Source organism: Mus caroli, unplaced genomic scaffold (genome assembly GCF_978045245.1).
Source record: "Mus caroli unplaced genomic scaffold, Mus_caroli_1 scaffold_14, whole genome shotgun sequence".
NCBI lineage: Eukaryota > Metazoa > Chordata > Mammalia > Rodentia > Muridae > Mus > Mus caroli.
The window spans coordinates 21206564-21231587 of NW_028227269.1; the positions used below are offsets into that span (position 1 = coordinate 21206564).

Consider the following 25024-nt stretch of genomic DNA (forward strand, 5'->3'; position numbering starts at 1 on the left):
TATTAAGATCGCAGATGTCTTCTTGGAGTCTGTAGACACCAGAAGGGTTTGCACACATGTGCCGCAGAAACAACAGGTGCCTGGATTTTAATATGTAAAAAAATGACTATACTGTAAATGGAAAAAATTAAGATAGTCCACGATAAACTCAAATTTAAACAACCTCTCACTAAATATACTGACCAACACAAAGAGATAGAGATAGAATCTAACCCGAGGAAGTTAAGGATACAAAGGAAAACACGGGTAGTAAATAATCTCTTACTGTCTACAAAAGAAGGGAAAGTACACACACAGTCCAACACCAACACCACCCACAGCTGCAACAACAACAGCAACAAAATACAAGGAGTTAGCAATCACCATTTATTGACTCATTCAATAGAAATGTTTTGATTTGGGAGAAAATGTAGCTGTAAGTTGGCCCAGGACTTTGAGGTGTTTGTGTTTGAAAGCTATACAACTTTCTGTCTCAGGTTGGGTGTGGGCAGTGAGGTTTTGAAGATAAACTTCTGAGTATACTTTTGTGTCTCTCACTGATCAGTAGTGACTTAATTCCAATAAATTTTTTTTTGCTTTTTTTGTTTTCCCAGACAGGGTTTCTCTGTGTAGCCCTGGCTGTCCTGGAAAGCACTCTAGACTTGTTGGGCCTCAAATTAAAAAATCAGCCTGCATCTGCCTCCCAAGTGCTAGGATTAAAGGAGTGAACCACCATCACCACCCAGCCCAATAAATTCTTATCCTTTCCATTGTCCTGGTGTGTGAGTTGTGTTGAACCTGACTGGACCCAACAATGTAAAGGCTTTACCACACTGCTGACATTCATAGCATCCGTCTCCAGTATGAATAGTCTCATAAAAAGAAGAATATACATAAAAAGCTCAATGAAAAAGCTTCACCATACTAAATAGATTCACAATGTTTCTACCTAGTTCAAATTCTTCCATGATGAAGATGACTAGAAAATTGTGCAAAGGCTTTCCCATATTAAATATACTCAGAGGGTTTCTCCCTCAGCCTTTCAGTGGCTAGGAACAGATCTCATGACCAAACCAACTCTCAGAAAAGCAAACATTTAAATTGGGGTTTCTCTGCCATGCAGTTTGTCTTGTGTATGCCTAAACAACTATGACATGCAAAGGCTTTACTACATTCATAACATTGACATGGGTTCTCACTTGTATGTGACCTTTTATGTCATTGTAGATGACCGTGAAATCAAATGCTTTACAACACCAATTACCTTCCTAAGGTTTCTGTCTTCTATGTGTTCTTTAAAAATAATGGAGACTATAGAGTTGTAAAAAGTCTTTACCACATTGATTATAGAGACAATAACTTTGAGAATAAGCTTTATCACATTGATTACATTTCTAAGGTTTCTCTCCATTATGGGTTCTTTCATGATAATGGAGACAACTGTGACCTGCAAAGGCTTTACCACAGTGATTACATTCGTAGAGTTTCTCTCCATTATGTTTTTTTTTTTTTACATTTCAATCTTTTATTAGATATTTTCTTCATTTACATTTAAAAAGCTATCCTGAAAGTCCCCCTATACACTGCCCTACCCACCTACTCCCACTTCTGGGCCCTGGCATTCCCCTGTACTGGGGCTTAAAAAGTTTGCAAGACCATGGGGCCTCTATTCCCAATGATGGCAGACTAGGCCATCTTCTACTACTTATGCAGCTAGAGACATGAGCTCTGGGGGTATTGGTTAGTTTCTATTGTTGTTCTGCCTACAGGGATGTATACCCCTTCAGCTCCTTGGGGACTATCTCTAGCTCCTCCAATGACGGCCCTGTGTTCCATCCAATAGATGACTGTGAGCATCCACTTCTGTGTGCCAGGTATTGGAATAGCATCACAGGAAACAGCTTTATCAGGAAAGTATGTGTTCTTTTATGATATTGGAGATGACTGTGACCTGTAAAGGCTTTACCACATTGATAACATTCATAGAGCTTCTCTCCAGTACGTTTAGTTTTCTGACGTTGGAGATGACTGTGAGGTGCAAAGGCTTTACCAATTACGGTCTTAGGGTTTCTCTCCAGTATGTGTTCTCTTATGACATTGGAGATAACTGGGTCGTGCAAAGGCTTTACCACATTGATTACATTCATAGGGTTTCTCTCCAGTATGTGTTCTTTTATGACGGTGGAGATGACTGTGTTGTGAAAAGGCTTTACCACATTGATTACATTCATAGGGTTTCTCTCCAGTATGTGTTCTTTCATGATGGTGGAGACCACTGTGACTTGTAAAGGCTTTACCACACTGATTACATTCATAGGGTTTCTCTCCAGTATGTGTTCTTTTATGACATTGGAGAGGACTGTATTGTGAAAAGGCTTTACCACATTGATTACATTCATAGGGTTTCTCTCCAGTATGTGTTCTTTTATGACATTGGAGACTACTGAGTTGTGCAAAGGCTTTACCACATTGATTACATTCATAGGGTTTCTCTCCAGTATGTGTTCTTTTATGACGTTGGAGATAACTGTGACGTGCAAAGGCTTTACCACATTGAATACATTCATAGGGTTTCTCTCCAGTGTGTGTTCTTTTATGACATTGGAAACTACTGCGTAGTGCAAAGGCTTTACCACATTGAATACATTCATAGGGTTTCTCTCCAGTATGTGTTCTTTTATGACGTTGGAAATTACTGAGTTGTGCAAAGGCTTTACCACATTGATTACATTCATAGGGTTTCTCTCCAGTATGTATTCTTTTATGACGTTGGAGATAACTGTGACTTGTAAAGACTTTACCACATTGATTACATTCATAGGGTTTCTCTCCAGCATGTGTTCTTTTATGACATTGGAGACTACTGAGTCGTGCAAAGGCTTTACCACATTGATTACATTCATAGGGTTTCTCTCCAGTATGTGTTCTTTTATGACATTGGAGACTACTGAGTTGTGCAAAGGCTTTACCACATTGATTACATTCATAGGGTTTCTCTCCAGTATGTGTTCTGTTATGACGTTGGAGATCACTGTGACTTGTAAAGACTTTACCACATTGATTACATTCATAGGGTTTCTCTCCAGTATGTGTTCTTTTATGACATTGTAGATGACTGTGACGTGCAAATGCTTTCCCACATCGATTACATTCATAGGGTTTCTTTCTAGTATGGGTTCTTTTATGACATTGGAGATGATTGCATTTTTTAAAGGCTTGACCACATTGATGACATTCATAAGGGTTCTCTCCAGTATGGGTTCTTTTATGATATTGAAGATGACTGGGTGTTGGAAAGGCTTTACCACATTGGTTATGTTCATGTGTTTTCTCTCCAATTTGTCTTCTTATATTACTTTGGAGATGACTGGGACATGAAAAGGCTTTAGAACGTTCATTACATTCATAGAGTTTCTCTCCACTATGATTACTTACATACCTGCAATGAAAATTGGTACATGTGATATGTTTACTACATTAATTTCCCTATTCAATCATTCCATCAAGATGAATAAACTTTACAAATTGGTCTAATGATAAAGATGGACCGGATCATCTGGTTTTGTCACTTTATATATGTTCATGGTGTTCTCCCTCATTATGGATTGTTTTGCATCTTTCGAGATATCTGTGATGGTTATTACATGGCTAACATTTATAACATCCTTTTTATACGGGATATTTATATGGTGTATTTCATCTATATGAGGAAAATAGAACAACTCATAGCTTTGTAACAGGAATTGCTTTCATAATTTTTCCTGTAGCGTGAATTGTACCACATTTGAATGTGAACCAGGACAAACAAAAGAATTTACAAATTCCTACAACCCATAAAGATTTTCTACAGTGTGAGCTTTGGGAAGTTCCCAGTAAAATTAGAAAACCAATTCATAGCAAAGTTTTATCATATTCAGAATGTCTACCAAAGATAGAATATGACAATTTTCTCAAAGTTCTGGGATAGAAAGCGGTACATTACTTCTTTCAATATCCCTATGCTCAAATAGCTTTTATCCATTGGGACACATGATATATATATTAATAGAAGAGTAATAGATGCATTCACACTGTTTGACTTTTTGTTAATCATAGACGTGTAATATATGAATTAAGGTTTCTCCTATGACAACACTCTTGATTCTCATAAACTGTACCCTAAACAAATGATCAATTTCACTATAAGAATATGAGCATCACCAACTTTCCCATGGATATTTTGCTTATCGGAAGGTTTTGCTTATATATTTATCACTATTCGATGTGCAATATCTAAGTCTTGTAAGTCTATACACATTGTTCAGATCAGTATAGCTCTAGTAGAGGTAGAAATTGAATAAAGGTATCCCTTAAGGCAATGTTTCCTCGCCTTTTTTTTTTAAAAAGGAATGCTTTGATAAATAAATCACATAACTACATCTAGGAAGTACATTTTTTTTAAGAATAGTATTATTAGGGCTGGAGAGATGGCTCAGTGGTAAAGAGCACAGACTGCCCTTCCGAGGGTCCTGAGTTCAAATCCCAGCAACCACATGGTGGCTCATAACCATTTGTAACAAAATTTGATGCCCTCTTCTGGAGTATCTGCGGACAGCTACAGTGTACTTATATATAATAAATAAATAAATATTGAAAAAATATTGTAATTATAGTTACACCTCAGGTATTGACATTTTACACTCCTGCTTTGATTTAGAGCTTCCATATCATAGTAAAATTTCCTTAGAGGCATAATTGCATAAGCTTTCACGTGAAAATTACCTTAGATTTCTTCTTGTACTTTGACAATGTCTTTCAATATGATGGTTTTCCCAAGTGTAGCCTAAAAGACAATACCAGAATAATGAATGATACAGTATTGGAAATAAGGCAAAATTCAAGGTACTGTGAATTTTCACATCACTGGACACTATTTATTCAGCTCAGTCTTCCTTGTTCTCAATTGTAATAGCAGAGCACCAACACTCACCAAGAGACATGTCTTCCCACTATTTTGAAAAGCAAAAGAAAATTCACAGTCATACCTATAACAGTGAGGTTCCAGTAGGTCTCCAGCATCACATCTTTGTAGAGACTCTTCTGGGAAGGATCCAGCAAATTCCACTCTTCCCCAGTGAAGTTCACGTGCACATCATCATAAGTCACTGCATCCTAAAATATCCCATACATGTGTACATCACAAAGCATGGTACTGACATCATTGTAAAGCAAATGTACGCTTCCTTGACCATATTCATATTACATATTCATGTAATTCTGGTGCTTCCTCCACTGACTTCCTGACACAGAAGTTATAACCTAAGTACTATAACATTTTAAAGGAAATTGAGTTGAAGGTTCACCTGTGTTGCTTATGATCATTTTAAATAAATAGGGGAAAGACTTTCGAGAGGAATTTCAATTGTGAGGGAGATGTAGGGTGAAATAGATCAACAGTACTGAGCACATATCCCCGAAATTGTAAGAAGAATTACTAACGAGAAAAATCACGGACAAGCAGGGTGTATTTGTTCATGTCTTTAATCCCAGAATCACGGGCAGGTATACGTCATTGAACTGGATCCCTGTCTGTTCTATGTAACACATTCCAGGACAGCAAAGGTTCCATATTAAGACCCTTACTCCACTGCAAAAATCAACCACGGAGACAAAAATGATAGAAAGAACTCAGTTGTTTACGACAGTTCCTACAAAGAAGTATACATTCCCTGCACTTATGTACTCATCTAGCAGAAACAGGAAGTGTACCGCTTTAAACTGCAACATTAGTAAAACTTTACTGGCAATCAAAGCACATTTAGTGGACCAATGGTCAGATGAAAATATTATTAATATAAGTGTTGAACATAAAAAGCAGCATAAGGCAGGAGATTGCCATAACTCAGCCGTGGAAAGCTATTGCTTGTCTTCCAGAAATGGTGGTCAAATACTAGCATTCCCGTGACCCATGGCTTTATGAACAGGAGTTCGGAGTCCACCTTCCAACAACACTAACGAGGTGGCACACATGATATTCATATTCACGCACACAGGCAAAACACTCCTATTTATTTAAAAATTTCAAAACAAACACAAGAGTTTGGGAAAACATCAACACCCAGAATATAATGACTCTGAAACCTCAGGCAGTATTGATGTCATGAGCATATGCCATCCTAAGAAATAGACTATAATCTATGTGCCCACGGCGTACATAGGGGGCCCCAACCCCACTCAAAGGAGAAACAGAGGAGATTGGGAGGAGGGAGTCTGTGAGGGCAGGGACCTAGAGTAAGGACAGTGATCAGGGTGATAATGAATATCTAAATTATAGGATTAAAAAAAAAAAAAGGAAAGAAAGAAAAAGGAAAATTTTGAGTGTATATACACTTTCATCTCCCCAAGATGAATCTAGAAAGACTCCTGCACTGTTCAAACGTCTAAAGTCTCTGCTGACACTCAAAACAATATCTTGACAGCCACATCAGAAAGCAAAGTTGCAAAATCAAACAGCAAGCTATATCTTTCCAACTTAAAATGGCACTGAATACCCCTTCCCATTCCAATCAATAGGAATGTGCACACAGGGAGAGAAGATTGGACAAAGGCAAGAGAAACAGAAGGGCAAACACCAAATCCTATAGCTTTGTCTCAAACACATTGGACTTCAATTCCTAAAGGCATAGATGGTGCTCTTCCTGTAACTTCTCATACATCTCTCAGTTTGGGTACTTCATCTCCCTGTAAGCTTCTCTCCATGGCAGATTTCTCAATGCGTTAGTTTTCTCCACAACCTGTGGTCACAAAATGCAACTCAAGCATCAACCTCACCACTTAAATGCAAGGAACTCTCACAGAGTCTTCCCTGGGATCGTGACTCTGTCAAAAGATGGCTGGAGTGGTGCTAAACTGAAACCATAGAGAAAGAATCTATGACCATGGTATTTTCATCTTTCAGTTTCCAGAAGCAGCACGATATGGATGATCCTGTGAAGTTTTGCTTCTAAATTAACGGACCCTGCCTCACTTGGACCACATTTGCAGCAGGTTTTGTTTAAGGTTCCATCCTGGGATGAGGAAACACGTTGAATACTCCTTCCATTAATTTAAAACATAGCAAGCCAAAGGAAGTACTACACTCAGGGTACCTTCATAGGCATATACCCACAAGGGCATTTGCTCCAATAAGTTCACAGCCACTTTATTTATAACAGTTAGAAACAGGAAAGAATGCAGATGTTCCTCAACTAAAATGTGGACACAAAAACCATGTTTCATTTACAAAATGGAGTGCTTCTCAGGTATGAAAAACAAGGACATCATGAATTTTGCAGAGAAATGGGTACAATTAGAAACTAATATCTGGAATGAGGTAACTCAGGCCCAAAAGGACATGAATGTACATACTCACTTCCAAGTGAATAATAACCATAAGTACAGGATACCCACAATGCACTTCATAGACGGAAAGACAGTAAACAAGACATGGCACAAAAGAGCATGGTTGAATCTCACTGAATGGGGTATGAAAGAGACAGAAGAGGTAGATGGAAGGGAGAAACTGGATGAGACAGTAGTTAAGAAATAAGAAGGGGAGTGTTAGGAACAAGTGTGGTAAGAGACAAGGGCCAGAGAGCCAGGAAAATGAAATGAAATCAGCAGATGCTGGGAGAGGGGGGGGGGTTAGGGTGGGGGCATCTGTATAATGTGCCTGAGACTATGAATGGGAGGGCACAAATGCGGCTAGGGAGGTGATCTTAGCTTAGATATAAAGCATTGAATTATGGGCCATGAAGAGGTGACATCTTGCAGTCAGGCAGAACCACCAGTGAAGTGTTCACTACACCAAGAAAACCAAATACCTTTACTCCCAAAATTTGTTCTGTCTGCAAGTAAGGCAGGCACAAAGTTGAAACAGAGACTGAGGGAATGGCCAAACTATACCCTGCCCAACTGGTAACCCATCCCATGGGCAAGCACCAAGGCTGGCATTACTGAGGATAATTTGTTATACTTGCAGATAGTAGCTTAGCATCATTGTCCTCTGAGCGTTTCCATCCAGCATCTGACTGAAACATATGCAGAGACCCACAACCTAACATTGGACAGGGCTCAGGGAGTATTTTAAAAGAGTTGGGAAAAGAATTGACGGCCTCTGTAGGAATAGGAAGTCCATGAGAAGACCCTCAGAGTCAAATAACCCAGAACCTAGGAGACTCTCAGAGATGGAGCCACCAACCAACGAGCACACACAGACTGGGATGGAGGCCCCCACCATATATGTAGTGGATGTGCTGGTCAGTCTTCATGGGGTCCCCAACATCCAGAGCAGGGCATGTCCCTTAAGCTGTTCCTGACTGTGCAAACTGTTTCCCTAACTGGGGTGCTTTGTCTGACATCAGTGGGAAAGGATGTGTCTAACCCTGCAGAGACTTGACATGCCATAGTTCAGGGATACTAAAGTGGTTCCCACCATCCCTGGGGAGATAAAAGGGAGTCAGTAATGAGGGACTGTGGAAGGTGGAATGGGATGGGTGTAACAATTAGAATGTAAATTGAATAAAGAAATAGGGGAAGTCAGGTCTTGGTGGAGCAGGACTTTAATCCCAGCACTCAGGAGGCAGAGGCAGGGGGATTTCTGAGTTCAAGGACAGCCTGGTCTACAAAGTAAGTTCCTGAACAGCCAGGGAGACACAGAGAAACTCTGTCTCAGAGGAAAAAAAAAAAAAAAAAAAAAAAAGAAATAGGAAGATTGAACAAATAATTATCAGTTGCATAAAAATATACAAATCAGGCAATATTTTTGTTTGTTTGACCTACTCAATATTTCAGGGCATAAGCCAAGTACAAAAGTTTTCTAGTTTTCTTTTCTTTTTTTTTTTTTTTTTTTGGCCAAAATATCACAGAAATGACCTCTTCCTAAAGTTTTCAGTCTATTTTCCACTGAAATAGTATGACCTCAACTTCCTGTGGCTGCATTACTGTAAATGCTCCAATCTTCCAGATCCTATGGGAACAACCGATTAAGCTCCATATACAGCTTTCTATGAATTTTGCCATCTCAATTTCTGATATTTTCCATATTCCTTCAATAGAGAACAGAGATTCTGTCCAGCAGCAAAATCAGCTTTTGAAACAATTGTTGTTGTTGCTGTTGTTGTTGCTTTTGTTGTTATTGTTCTGCCTTGCAACTCTGCTGCTGTGATGGTTTCCTCTGAGCAGAAGCATCTCAGGTAATAAATGTTTGTTTTACATGGTTCTGTCAGATCACAGCACATCCTACTGCAAGCTCAGACTAGAAACTGAAGCTAGAAAATGAAGGCAAAAATATTTGACAAACACTACTTCCTGCCTTGCTTTCTTGCTTGGTCACTCTCTCATGCTCTGTAGCCTCCCTCAGCCTTGAAGCAGGCTGAGCCAGACTTTGACCTTGCTGCCATTAAGAAGGAGATTACCTAGTGTCTTAGTCAGGGTTTCTATTCCTAAACAAACATCATGACCAAGAAGCAAGTTGGGGAGGAAAGGGTTTATTCGACTTACACTTCAATACTGCTGTTCATCACCAAGGAAGTCAGGACTGGAACTCAAGCAGGTCAGAAAGCAGGAGCTGATACAGAGACCATGGAGGGATGTTCATTACTGGCTTGCCTCCCCTGGCTTGCTCAGCTTGCTCTCTTATAGAACCAAGACTACCAGCCCAGAGATGGTCCCACCCACAAAGGGGCCTTTCCCCCTTGATCACTAATGGAGAAAATGCCTTACAGTTGGATCTCATGGAGGCATTTCCTCAACTGAAGCTCCTTTCTCTGTGATAACTCCAGCTGGTCAAGTTGACACATAAAACCAGACAGTACACCTAGGGTAGAGACTTCTGACCTTGATGGCCCTATTTGCTCTTCTCCAATACTCTGCTTCCTGCTGAAAGGTCCTGGAGACTATCTGGAGACAAGCCCTATAGATCGCCTATGGGCTGGCTCCAGGCACAAAGAATGGGCTGGCAGATGATGGGCCTACCCTCTTTATAAGCAGGGACTCTCAGTAAACTTCAGAGGCTTTGAACAGAAAGGTTTGTCTTGGCCTCATTCTTTTGTTGCCCTCTGATCTCTTTCAGCCCCGGGCTGCCTTTCAGGGGAACCCAGTTCACATGGCCACAGGCGGCTACAATGCTCACCTAGCTCTCTCATCCAACCCATGTCCACTTGCTTCCCAATATTGCCACCCTTCATGGAAGAGTCTTCCTATATCAATTATCAACACTATCTCTCAGAGACATAGAAACCAGCCATTCTGATGAGGGCACACCTGCAACTGAGGCTCCTTCAGATGACTGTAGCCTGAAATGTTGAGTTAAAACAACTATGACACAGAGACAATAATAAACGAGAGAGTTGTAAAATTCCAAAACCAATGATCTAACCATATCATTACAGGACCCCTGCCACCACATCAGGGAGTGGGAGTAGTGTCTGAGCCAGGATAAAATGGGAAGGGCTCCTGGCTCAGAGCATGGAAGGATATGGTGGAATGGGGAGAAGGGAAGCTGCACTGCCCTGTGGTAAGGTGTCCTTAACCCTGGATTCCCAGGCCAGGGAGACCAAAGAGGTGGCCAAACAGCTGGAAGGTGAATAGAGGAGTAGATTGCCCCACAGACCTGGAAATAAGACTGCTGGTCTAAGGAAGATATGCTAACTTTGCTGGAAGGGATGAAAAACAACCTCCTATATACTAACAGCTCCAAGTTCAAAACTACAGAGTCACATATAGACTGAGAACAGGGTTGTTTAGAAGGGGGCAAAATGAGTTCTTTGTCCTTTCCACCCTGTTTTGCAGGGTCTGATTTTACCCTGAATGTGGTCATAAAGAGCTCTCTGTCAGGGGCAATTTAATGGGTACAGGTCCTCTTGATAAGAGGGATTTAACCCAAGGTGGAAGGTGAGTAACTATATCAATTGGGATGGAATCAGTCTCACTTCCTCTCTCAGTAAGAGAATACTAAAGTGGCACACACATAATAGAGGGCCACGAGGGGGCGGTGAAGGCTAAGCAGCAGATTCCACCACTTGTACAGAGGAGAAAATGAAGACAGGATTGGCAGCTGTGAGCCATGGAGCAGGGTTCCAAGACTGCTGTAACTTCCCAGAAATTAAGGCCAGGGGCATACAACCCCTGTTCCAGGGTCTGGAACATCTTCCTAGCCCTTTGTAGCTACGACTCGCCAGCATTTCCACTTCACTGGAGTTCCACATTCACTATGTTCATCTCACTCCACAAGTACTCAAGAAAAATCAAAAAACCAAGGTACACAGACACATTTCTGACAGACAGGTCACTGATGCAAAGAACAACAATGACACATCCTAACAGCGGTCTTTCAAGCGTTCCGATGGGAGTCCTGAGGGTCTTGGGGTTCCAGTCAAAGCATGAAGGTTTTATGCCTAACTTACAGAAACTATAATGAACAGCACAGAGCCTATTGCAATGCAAACACACAGAGGCCTTTTTTATGACCTCAGTAACAAGGACTCTCAGCAGTCAAACTCCGATTAGGTACAAACTGAGAGATCAAGTCTAGAGGTTTTGAGTATTTATTGTAGTTACAACAAGAGTGGGGAGTTTGCATACAAATCAGCATTGTAATATTTTGAAAATTGTATGTCTGGCATAATGTGCAGGAACCAAGCAAGGGGGGCAAAAAAATCTGACAACCATGATGGGTAAGCTGTTTCTGTTTTTGGTTTCTATAGGAGGTCTTAGTTATCTCTATGTAGCTTAACCCTGCTGATGTACCTTAACTGGCTGTTGATAAGGGGATTTTGTCATGGGATTTTTGCTGGAATGTACAAATGTACATTCTCAAAAAGCAAACTGTTTGGGATTTACAAACTCATCTCTGTTGCTGAGCCCCTGATTATAGACAGAAACTCCTGGTTAACCACAACCATGCCTGTCTGTAGACTAGACTTTGTCCAAAGACCTACCTCACTCTCTGTTACTGCAGACCCTAATATCAGCTGCCCTTAACACTGGTAAAGAGTAGCAGTGGAAATATCCTCTCCTCCTGTGCAAGCCTCCTATAGATACCATAGACAATCCCCACCTGCCTATCCATTCCTGCCTCATCCCTGTGTCTCAGCCCCCACTTGGGCAGATACTCCCTATTCAACCACATTCCATGACTGAAAGGACACAAGGTAAGCTTCCATAGATCAACCTCATGATTGATTGATTTACCACAGGTTCAATTTTCCCAGTTGTTCCAACATTGTATTAAACACCATGGGCTGCTTGACCTCTCTTCTGACTACGGCTCCTTGTGGATTACTAAGATCTTCTGTTCCTGCCTGTCGCTTCTCCCAGATTTTAATATCACAAAGCATCCCCTGTTGACCATACCTACAAAATAGGTCAGTAAAATAGGAAACTGTCAGTGAACACTCTCTTCAAATCCATGTATCAAACAGTAACCCAGGAACAAAACTCCCACCCAAAAAGACAAACCCAGAGGCCAGTACCTAGGTCAATAATCACCCAAACAGAGATGGCTACACACCAGCATAGCAACATAGAGAGTAACAGCCAGGAACAATTGCAACCAAGAAATCCAAGCTATCCCATCACAGCAGGTCTGAGAAATTAAAGCATGCAACAGATAAAGTGCAAAAGAGGTTGTTTGGGGGAAGGGAGAGGAGTGAGAACCTGGGGAAGGGATAGAAATACATAAGAGGACCTGCAGACAGACACACAGACAGGGAGGAGAAAGAGAGCCATGAGGGGAGAGATGACAGAGAGTGTGCATGTGCAGAGAACAGAGACAGGGAACAAAAATAGAGAGCTGCTATAGCTGGTGGCTGATGTATATAAAGCACGCCTGACAACAGACACAGGGGATGGAGGCAGGAAATGACATAAGGAGTTGCTAAGTCCCTAAGAGCAGGACATGAGATTACCTGACAACTACAGAGGCAAGGTTCACCCACAGAACAGGAAAGGAAGACAGAATCTCATGGATTCAAAACGAAGAGAAAAAATTGATATTTCAGTTAAAAAATGTGGATTCTAAAAGTTTCGTGGCAATAAACAACTGGGACTTCTGCAAAGTATGTGAAGGCGAAAATTACAAATGATTGGAATAGAAGAATATCAGCTCAGAGGTCTATCATTTTCCAATAAAACCACAAAAAAATTCTGAAATTATTAAAGTCCCTTTCCCAAATAATAATAAACTCACTAAACATGTGATGCAAAAAATATGAAAAACTGCAACAGAACAAAAATTAACAAAACCTAAACAAAACAAAAACAAGTATAATGTATGAAATCAGACCTATTAGAATTTTACCTGTTTTCGTAATGTATAAATAAAGACAAAGGGGTTTGGACATGTGTGCTACAGACTCAAAGAAACCACCCTTGTTTTCACAAGCCAGCCTAACTAAGGTCCAAAGGATTTGGGAAATGATAGGGAAGTTATTAGAGGTCACCCCTGATGGAGCAAGTGAGGAGCAACACGAGAGACCTCACAGGTGCTCACATATGGCTTATACTTCCCATCCAGCCCCAGAGAGGACTCACCACCCCAGCTTCCACTGCTCAGCACCACCCTGCCCCTATCCTCTGTGGGCAGTAACCCTGTGCTCACCATGCCTGGAATTCAGAGCTTCCCTGAGGTCCTCTCACAGCACCCAACAGCAGAGCTCAGAGCAGGACACAGAGAACCATTCAAGCCTGCACAGCCAAAGTGAACTTGGGGAAAGGCACCTGGAAGATCCTGCCTCCTTGTCTGACTGGCAGGCCTGCCTGTGGAGACCTTGATTGGCCAGTGGGTCTCACCCTTCCTCAAGGTTAAAGTGTGCTTCTTGTCCAGGGCCACACCTTTTCCAGGTCTCAGGTGTGGTTTGCACTACATTAGCATTTGAGCCTGATCTCCAAGAGGACTCTCACCCCTCCCAGCCCTGGGGGAGAACTCACCATTCACGTGGGGCATTGGGCTGTGCACAGACAGGCAGGTCTCCAGTTGAGCTGAGGTCTGAACCCCGGGAGGGTGATAATTCACTTACTTGACAAGGAAGGCATCAATTCCCTCATGCTTCTGGAACTCAGGCTCCTGCCTAAGTTACCAACCCCCACCCCCACCCCAGCCACCACAAGAGAAGCCTGGCTAAAAGTCAGGTAGGCAATATCCCAAGCTTCTGACCTTCAGGCTAAACTCCTCCCCAGTTACCTAGCAACAGTAAAGCCCATAAAAAGGGCTGTTCAGCCTCTCCTATCTCTCTTGCTCTCACTCCTTTGATCTCTTACCTCTCACTTCTTGCACTCCTCTCTCCTCTTTCCTTTCTCTTTGTCTTCTCCTCTCCTTTCCTCTCCTCTCCTCTCCTCTCCTCTCCTCTCTCCCTCTTACTCTCTTTCTATCTAGCCTTCCCACTTCTAGCCTTCTAGGGGGGACTCTCTCTCTCTCTTCTACCTTCTCTCTTTCTCCCTGCCTTTCTATAATAAAGCTCTAAAACCATAGAATGTCTCCGTTCATCAAGGCCCACTGCGCTTGGAGGATGGGATAGGCTTTCTCATAATGAGCCTTTTCTACTCTCCAGATGGAAGGCCTTCATGTGCTCCAGTCAAGATCCACTGTGCTCACTCTCACAGGTGTGGGAACCTCTCATCCCTCATCACTCTCTCCATTAACCCCAGGGCTTTAGGAAAGTAGTCCTGGGGCTCCCAGGTTGGACTGCCCCTTGTTCAGACCCAAAGAGGGGGGCCAAAGGCTTAGATGCCCACCCGGGGCTGAGCAGAGAGTGTATGGCAGCTCTCCCACATCTCTGTCCAGAGCATAGGTGGAACTCTGGCAGGGAGTGGGCCTTCCCACCCTTTCCTTTCTTGCCCAGGGTCCCCTTTTAGTTCCCAACACATTCCAGCTCAGGCTAGTCAGCTGCCTGCTCCTGTTCTCTGTGAGCAATGATCCTGCATTACCAGGACCTGACTTCAGACCTTGCCTGAGCTTGCCTCACATCACTTGCCTTCTTCTTCCTGAAATCCAGGGGAAGAGCATGCATAGCCCATTACCCAAGGTGCAGTGGGGTTATCAATCTGAGTGGGAAGGTACCCAGGCAATGAACATTAAAGAGGGATTTTAGGAAACAAGAGTTTTGTTTGTGGCTCAGTTCTGGGCTCAGGGAGACTGCAGCTCCCTTTCCCAGATGATAGGTACCAACCAACCCTGGGAGGAAAGCCAGAAATGTAAGGGAAACACTGTTGAGCCATCTTGTTAGCCAGCACATCGCCATCAGTGGCAAAGTAGAGAAAAGCCACAGTTGTATTAGGACAGGTTCTCTAGATAAACATATCTCAAATCAGAATGAATTTCTCTGTGGATATAGAAAGGAAATGTAATAGAATGTCTCTCTAATGTCTAATATAGAAAGGTTCTTGGCCAAGGGAACTTAGAAAAATCAAGGGCGGGTTATCTCATGTTGCAGGTTATTACAGCTGATATTCACTATGTACCAGAATTCTGAAGAAATAAGTACTTTCCAATGCCAATTTTAAAAATCAAACTAGCAAATCACCTTTTCTAAAATACAAAAATAGGGCAAGTATAAAAAATGAAAGAACAACCCTGTTCATTGTCTTTTATGTATGTAGGATGCCAAAAGAATCTATTGCCTAGATTAAAGGTGGATCTGATGATCTCAAAAGATCAAGATTAAGAAATGGTTTCTCACTTCAAAAGGTATAATGAACACATTTCCCTCACAGTAAGCAGGGTTAGACTTAGGGTTAGCCTATTAGAGGGTTAGGGTAAGGATTAGGGTTCTTAGTGTTAGGGTTTTTAGAGGCAAGGCAATGGTCAGGAAGCAGGGGTGAGCTGGACTGGAAGGTTTATTATTTATTTGTTAGTAATTTATTCTTTGACAATTCATATGTGCACACAGTATATCTTGATTGTTTCTATCTCTCATTCCTACCTCTACCTACATCCTCTCTGACACTTGCACCTTCATGTCTCCATTGTGTCTTCTTTGTCCTTCTAGTTCCCCCATTTCTCCTTCCTCTCCATCCCCTCCTCCTCCTCTTCTTCTTCTTCTTCTCTTCTTCATCCTCCTCCTCCTTCTCCTTCTTCATCACCATCATTACTAAGGTCACTTAGTGCTGCCTGATGGAATATTACTCAATATCTGTTAGGCTGGATCTTGTGCATATAAATGGAATGGCACTGCCCAGGGTGCAATGGTCACATTATATCCAGAAAGCAAGTGTTTTACCAAATGTGTCCTCTGATGCTCTTTGTACCCCCTCTTCTGCCATGTTCCTGTGGGCATTAGTTTTGGAGACTTTTTCTTTGATCTGAGAAGAATGGATCCTGATGATTAGGACAGCCCTAGGTGGAAGGTCTGTCCCTAACAGTTACCTTAATTGGCATGGTTTAGCTTGTGCCCCTCTAAGAAGCAGCAGCCACCACACACAGATCTCCTGACCTGGAAGACCCAGCCTCAGTCCATTCACTATGAGGCCTTTATGTACACAACCCAGATGGTTTTCTGGAACCCACAGCCCTAAGGGACCAGGTGTATTATTAGACAACTCACTCCGTGGCAGTGAAGGCCTCTCCTCAGTAAATGCCTCTAGAGGCTATGGAGGCAGCTCAGTTGGTAGAATGTTTGCCTGGCATTCAAGAGGCCCAGGGTTTGATCCCTGGCACCACATAAAACAAACATGATAACACATGCTGTAATTGCAGCCTTCAAAGGTGGAGGCAGAGGCAGGAGGATCTGAAATCCAAAGTTATATTTGGTACATAGAGTTCAAGGCAACCCTGAAGCCCTGACTAAAAAGTAAAACAAGAAAAGAAAAGCCTCTAAAAAAGGGCCTCTAATGCCTCCCCAGGGGTTAGCACTTGATATCTCTGGAGTTGTCAGTCTTGGCTCCTCTAAGTCGACAACAATGGAAGCTGGCCTGCAGAGACTCAATGGACACCAGCTTGCACTAAGGAAACGCACCCCAGTACAGTGAAAGGACATTGAAGAACCAACCAGAGTGGTCAGAACTCCTGTTTTGTCACCTGCTGAAACCCAGAGTCACATGACTCCATGGTGCCTATATGACCTCTCTCAAAAAGGAATAATCTTAAATAAGCCCATTTAATGCTTTCTTACTTTACAATTACTTTTCTTTATTTTTTGAAATTGTAATATAATCTCATCGTTTCTATTCTCAAAACCAACCCGCATATCCCTGCTTCCTCTTTAAAATTCATAACCTCTCTTTTCCTTTGTTATTTTATACATATATGTATATTCCCTAAACATGTAAACACAGCCTGCACAATCTGTATAATATTATTTATATGTCTGGTTTCGGTGCTGACCATTTGGTATTAGGCAACTAACTGGCAAAAGCACATTTTCTTAACATAGAATTAAAGCTCATAAAAATGCTAGTTATAGCCAGGTGTGGTGGTGCATGCCTTTAATCCCAGCACTCAGGAGGCAGAGGCAGCTGGATTCCTGGGTTCGGGGCCAGACTGGTCTACTAAGTGAGTTCCAGGACACCCAGGGCTATACAGAGAAAACCTGTCTCGAAACCCACCCCCCAAAAAAACCCCAAAACCAAAAACAAACAAACAAACAAAAAACAAAAACAAAAAGAAAAAAGACTGTTTTCAATACAAGTCCTCCAGCCAGTCAATCTTCACAGTAGACCTGGTCTCTACCACTAAGGCATGCTGGACAGTGCCACTATTACCTTGGGGATGATAGGAGACCCAGGCTTCAAGTACCAGTGGAACTACTGGGCGGAGCCTGGGCCCATGAACAGCATCCCCTGAGAGTCTGTACAGTCCAAATGTTCATTCTCCTTTTGCAGTTAGAACAGCAAAGCGATTTCCAAGGTAACCAAGGACAATAGAATAAGAGAGTCATAGTCCTGGAAGGAAGGAGATTAAATTTTAATACTTAAGAGTCAATATCAAATTTATTTTTAAAACTACATCAACACCAAATAAGCAGAGTAGGAATGAATGGAGCTATGAAGAAGCCCTAACAAACAACAGGAGTGTCTCAAGAATGCACACAATGTTTCTCTATTTCCAGAGTATTTTGTAGTAACCAGAGGCTCAAATAAACTAAGAAACAAAAATCAAAGCTGGGAAGAAAATCAAAGCTGGGAAGAGGGTGGGGGTGGCGCAGCTCAGTTTTCAGATTTATGCCACAACTACTTATTTTCTCCCTTATTTCCAAAGCACAAAGCTGACACCAGTTGCGCTCTGCACTTTGCAGACTGTGCAAAGTAAGTCACCCAGAGAAAGTCAACACAAAGTAAAAAGTTTCAAACCAGTTACACTCTCACTTGTTACCAAGACAATAAGCTCCTTAGAGAGAATGCATGGAGGCTGGGACGAGAGCTTAGGGGGTCAGGTGCTTGCTACACAAGCTTGTGAACCTGCATGGGGATCCCCAGGATTCATGGGAAGCAGAGACAGGCTGTGGGGAACTTACTCAGCAAAGCATTGCAAGGTCAGCCTCTGTGCTAGGTCAGCACAGGAGCCAACACACACACACACACACACACACACTCTCTCTCTCACAGTCACACACAGGCACACCTAGGGGGAGGGACAACAATTTCCATTTATATGCACACCTTCATCCATTCATCCATTTTCTTCTCCCCTGCTCCATTCTCATTCCAGGGTCTATACAGTAACTACAGTGAAATCTGGTAAAGCAGCTACCATTTACTAAGTCTACTGGGTACTGTACCAGAACCTTCAGAAATAGACATGATTATCTAGACTGTGAACTGGACTGAAAACTGTAAAAGAGTGTGTGGGTGGGGAGGGTCTCATCCCAATTCATACAACTGGAAAGTGATGGAGCCTGACTTGGAGGTGGCTGATCTAGCTATGGGCAGTTTTGAGAATGCACCATCACTAAGCATTAGAAAAAGCCATGCAGTTTGAGAAAGCAGCATCCAGTCAAGTTTAAACTCCACTTGCTGTGTCTATAACCTGAACTGATCTCCTAGCCTCAAATTCCTCATCTGCACATCACGGATAGAGATTAAACACAACAGTTTGATACCTGTAATACAGGTCAGGCACTGACTGAATTACTGATATTCTAGCTAAAGGTGTGTAAGTCAAGAAAGCCTATTTCAGGGGCTGGTGAGATGGCTCAGCGGGTAAGAGCACCCAACTGCTCTTCTGAAGGTTTGAAGTTCAAATCCCAGCAACCACATGGTGGCTCACAACCATCCTTAATGAGATCTGACTCCCTCTTTTGGAGTGTCTGAGGACAACTACAGTATACTTACATATAATAAAAATAAATAAATCTTTAAAATAAAAAAGAAAGAAAGCCTATTTCAATCAGAAAATGACAACAGCTAGACATATTCTCCATTGGGAGCAATCAGGTTTGCCAAACTTAATCAGATAAGTTTACTAATTCCATAACTCATTTAAGTAGAAGGCCAGGGACTTATTTTTTTAGTTGTATTTCTATGAAATGCGTAGCTTTTTGTATGTCACAAAACCTACCCTAATGTCTCATCCGACCATAAAAAGACATTTGCTTAAAGTCTAAGTATTGTAAACATGGTGTGTTATTACACTAGACAGAGAACAACTTTTTGTTTTGGAAGTAAACATTAAATAATGTAGGAGGAGAAAGAAAGCATTATTTTAAGTAATCCACACTGAGTCCTTTCACCCTTCGAATCAGTTCATACACACTATTATCTTAGAGTGGATGCTGGCCTCACTTAAAATGAGATGAGCCTGCAAGGAGTTCAGGTTTTCCCTGTTTCCAACTCAAATCCATTTTCTGCTTTGGAGGCTGAGTGAAGCCAGCCTGCTATTTGATAGAAAGACCAAATCCAGTCTCTCTTTAATCTACTCAGTAACTGAGCTCTTGGGTAATCTCCTGCACTGCATGGAAAAGCAGCTTTGGGTTCATCCAAAATAAACTAAAATTAATCAGAGAGAGGCCATGCCAACTTTAATTGCAACTCCTATTTGCCAGGCTTTCCAACATCTGCCAGTATTACTGATACCTAACTGATTCAATACAATGAGAGAAGTGTCCTAGCTTTATAAACATGGGCTTTCTTTTAAGGACATCACACACAAGTGTCCTTTCCACAGAGGGAATCCTACCTTTTTTGGATGTAATCATTTTCATAAGCATTAATGATGTATTTTCAAAACACTGTGACTATCTTCCTAGTGCTTTTCAAGGCCCTCGTGGGGGAGGGGCTCACATCCCCCTCATCCCCCACCTGCCTCATTAAAGGCATCAGTGGCACCTAAAGGCCAGGCTGACAAAAGTGGACTAAAGCAATCTGCTCTCACTGAATTTGCTACAAAAGATTTACAAGCAGATCCTTTGGAAGAGAGGTGAGAGAAAAGAAAGGGGGGGGGGGAGGATGAAGGAGAAGAACGGATACCCTAGCTCACTTCCAAGAGCAGGATGCTGAACCTAGTATTTTTCATTGAGTCTAGTCCTGACTGTGTAGGTCTACAAATATTTTACACGAAAGAATAATAGTCTAGTCCCCCACCCAACTCCCCGCCCAGCCAAAGCCTAATAGTGAATGCTTTGTTCAACCAACAGGAAAGGATGTAATGACATAGCTTAATTTAAAAGCTCTCCGAACACCAACCTCTGGCAAGAGTATTTTAAAATATGTACCTTGATCTTAAAATTCTGAGCAAAAGAAATGTAGTCATCGGTTCACTACTGCTACACATGTGTGTCTCGTTCTCCAGCTACCTTTTGTGAGTCTAGCTGGACGAACAAAGCCTACAGAACCGAAAACACGAAACTCTAAATTCTGTTGGGGAGGTAAAGAAAATGATGTAAGTGAGGCTTTCCCAAGCTGTGGACAGCCGTGGTCTCTGGACTCACACAGCCTCTTCTAATCCTGCTTCAATTTTCAAACCAAATTGCTTCCTTCTCGCAGTCCCTCTTCCCCAGGATCTGGAGAGCTCGCGGCTTAGCCACTCAATACAATGACTATGCAGGCCCTTTCCAGGTTAAGGGCACAGGAGCTGATCATACTGTCAACAGGCACCACACAGGTAGCCCAGAAGCGGCCACCAAAAAACTTTTGGACCTCAAAGAAACCATTCTCCACATCCCTCTACAGCGCTGCTCTGTGGCAAGTAGTGGGCACTGCCAGGCCTCCCAAGATGGGATGGGCACCCGTGCCTAAGCAGCTTGGGGTCCCTGGAACTGCTCTACATGTTGGCTCAGAAGCCACAGCTGCTCCCGCCGGGCTACTTCCGGAACAAGTTGGAGAGGTCCGCGCAGAGAGACCTATCACTCCGGGGCCGCAGAGCTCGCAGGGGTCCCCGGCTCGCAGCCGCCACGCAGTATGCAGCCAAAGTTGACCTTTCCGAGGATGGGAGCAAAGGACCTGAAACCCTGCGCTGGAAATGGGAACAGGCAGGATCGTTCCCAAAAAAAGGCCCAAGGTGGTCAAGCAGCCTCTCCCTAGAGCAGGGAACAAAGGGCTTCTGTGTCGGGCACTGCTGGCCCGGCTGCGTCCGGCTTTGGGGGACCAGAAACTTTTCCCGGGTGTGGGCGCAGGCGGAGGGCACTGGGTATCGGTCACCAGGCGCGGAAGCCTACCGGGTGCCCAGGACGCAGCGCGATCCCCGCGACCCTAGCCTCCCGCCCGGCGCGGGCTACGCTACCGCTCACCTCCTCGATGGCCGCCACGGTGTTCCTGCACTGGGCCGTGCGCGTGGTGAAGCTAGAGGCCGTGGGCGCCTTGTAGTCCTCAAGGGTCTCGGCCACGAATTCCGACACAGAGATCTGGTCCGGCATCGCCAGGGCGCCGGGGCGTGGACTGCGGCAGCCTCAGTCGCCCAGGGCGCGGGCTCCGACCCCGCCGCCGCTTGGGGACTTGAACAAAGGGAAGCGCGGGCGCGGAAGTCGCCGCGGGGCGCGGGAGCCACCGCGGGACGCCCGGTGGCAGCAGGGGCGCGCGCAGCCCGCCGCTCTGCCCGCTGTGCTCCAGGAGCTGCAGCTACCGAGTCCTCTGCAAAGGAGCCCAGCAGCTGGCGCGCACCGTTAGCGGGAACCACGCGCCACCAAGCCTCTGTCCGTGACGCCTCCAGCGGAAAGGGGAGGGCCCGGCTGGGGAGGGCGCGGAGGCCCGCCCGGCGGGGCGGGGCCCAGACCTGGCCGCCAATCGGGTCGCCCGCCGCTACCGAGCCGCCAGGAAGCTGAGGTCTCAGCAAGGAGGGCTATGTGCGCTCAGGGCCTGTCAGTGGCTGTGGGCTGCTGGGTTGCATCTGCCTTCGGGTAGTGCTGGCGTTCGAGGGCGCGCCCTCTCCTGAGCTGCGGTGCCCGCCTCCCACCCCGCACCTGCCATGACCTCTAGCAACATTGCCCAGAGGGCGTGGAGTGGAACCGGGGATACTGGCTTCCGGGCTGGAAGGGAGCCCACCCTTTTACTCCCCAATCCCACCCTTGGGCTCAGGACCCCCTGAATTCCCCACCAGAACCTCAGGGAAGGGCCAGTGAGACAGTGTGGGTAGCTCGCCCCCTACAGGACAGTGAAATCCTCCAGGGCACTTTAGCGGGACGAGATGTAGGGACAGTTTGGGATGCAATGATGGGGACCATGTTCTGTCTGTGTGCCTTCTCACAGCCTTAAGAAGCCAGGGGTAAAGGCAGGTATTTTGCATAGGGAGTTGACCATGGTACAAGCCTAATGGGAATTCAAACCCATGACCTTCGACTTGGAAGAATACTCCAACCCCTAATAAGCATCCTGTTCCCTAAGCTTGTACAATTAGGGACACTCCCAGTTACTTGATGACAGTTTTAGGGTGCTAGGCCAGGCTTCACCCTGAGAACATCATAGAATGTACTGATGTGGGGTGGGAAGTGGGGGATACCCAAGAGAACCAGAGGTAGAGCATGGTGGGGGGGGGCGCATATTATGCCTGATGGTTCTCAGAGAGTACCCCAACCCACAGCTGACTGATCACAGACAAAACTGGGCCAATAAATCATCTGAATTAGGACATTTTTGTCTATATCTCATTCAGAAATTCTCAGCTGTATTTTAAAAACCCAGAGGTTCTGAAGATACTAGTCAAAAATCACACCATCTAACTCCCCGAGGCAAGAGGCAGTTACTGCTGCTGCCAACAATACAGCCTAGAGAAACTTACAAAAACCTTTTGTGCATCTGAAAAGGAGGGAATGTGAGGAACATTGTAAACCCAACATGGGAAATAAAAGTGGTCTCCTGCTGCCATAGGACAGTAGACCAATCAATCTTTTTAAGGCTCCCATGTACAAATCTGCTGTATGAGGTGGCAGCTGGGGTCAGACATTATTATGGCTTCTGGTATTTTACCAGCACTGCCTGTGAATAAGTTCAGCCTTCGAAAATAGCTGTGCCAGTGGGTAGCTTTTATTCCAGCACAAGGCAATAAACTGAAATCCCAAAACTCTGCCACTCTCTGCCACTTTCCACCATTGTGAACATCCTTCCATTTAGTGTCTCAGGAACACATCTATCTCAGCATGTATAACTCGAGGGTATTGTGTTATAGTACAGACTCTCCTGCACGAAGCAATTTTCTGATCCCTCTGCCTCTCTTCCCACCTATAAGTCCTTTTGTTTTTCTCTGAAATTGAAGGATATTCCCTGTAACGTTTCAAGGTTTTATTTTTGGAGACCTGGTCTCTGTGATGCCTTGGGAAGTTAAAAGAAAGTAGTGTTTTTCCTTGACATAATATAGTACCAGTCAAACTAATCAATGTGTCTAACACACACACACAGACACATAGACACCCAGACACACAGACACACATATACAGAGACACACAGAGAGACACACACAGACACACACACACAGACACACACACACACACACAGAGACATACACACATACAAACACAGGGACACACACATACACACACAGACACAGAGAGACACAGACACACACACATACACAGAGAAACACACACAGAGACACACATAAAGGGATACACACGCAAAAACATACACACACAGACACAGAGAGACACAGACACACACATACACAGAGAAACACACACAGAGACACAAACAAAGGAACACACACACACACACACACACAGACAGACATGAACATAATTTAAGGTTTAAATGTTGAACAGGAATCAAGAGAGCACTACCCACTCCTTTGTATGTGGTGCTGAGGATTGAATCCAAGGCCTTGAACCTATAGGCAAGTGCTCGAACACAGAGTTACTACCCCAGCCCTCATTTACATATTTTTAATGCATCCAGAAAAGAAGATGCTGGTATTACCATTAGAGACACGGACACCACTAAGTTTATTTTTAAAAAAACCTGAAATATCTATTTCTAAAAATAATTCTTGTTGGGCATGGTGTCAAATCCCTTTAACCCCAGCACTCAGGGATCAGAGACAGGTGGATCTCTATGAGTTTAAGGACAGCCAAGTCTACAAAGTGAGTTCCTGGATAGCCAGGGCTCTATACAGAGAAACCCTGACTCAAAAAAGATATAATAATTCTCAAGGATAAAATTGTCCTAAAACTGATTTGAGGCATTATACAATTTCACTTATCCCATACCATACAAACATTTATGTTTTGCTGTAAAATATAAATGCCTTTGATCATACACTATTCTTGTAGACCTCACTAGGGGCTTGGTTCAAAATACATACCACGTAAACCTATGTTAGTTTTAAAGTCTGAGAAATTATGAATCCATATATATTTGAGCCTATATTTTTTATATAAAAGACTATAGTCCTATTATTTTTTTCCCTTGGGTGTACTGGTCTGTTTCTGTGGCTATAATATACCTGAGGTTGAAATTTTTGAAGAAGAGGAGGTTGGCTAGGATGTTGCCCAAATGGTACATTGTTAGTGCTTGTATGGAGTATATAGAGCCTGTGGGTTCATCTCTACACCGGGAGAAAATAAGAAAAGCAAGGATAGGGGAGAGGGGAGGAAGTTAGCTAGTGGTTTTGGAAGCTGCCCTGGTTAGTTTTGTCAACTGGACACAAACCTAGACATAACTGGAAGGGGAA

The 25024-nt window shown here is 43.6% G+C and overlaps 1 protein-coding gene across 1 annotated transcript; it reads right to left on the minus strand.

The window, feature by feature from the left end:
• Positions 1-352: 352 nt before the first annotated feature.
• LOC147001190 (uncharacterized) lies at positions 353-21921 on the minus strand. The gene is given in 6 exon segments (XM_085830252.1): positions 353-1477; positions 1898-1972; positions 2037-3418; positions 4741-4801; positions 5004-5130; positions 21657-21921. Coding segments are annotated over 6 exon segments (1875 nt in total). The 5' UTR covers positions 21783-21921; the 3' UTR covers positions 353-1373.
• Between the last annotated feature and the right edge of the window lie 3103 nt (positions 21922-25024).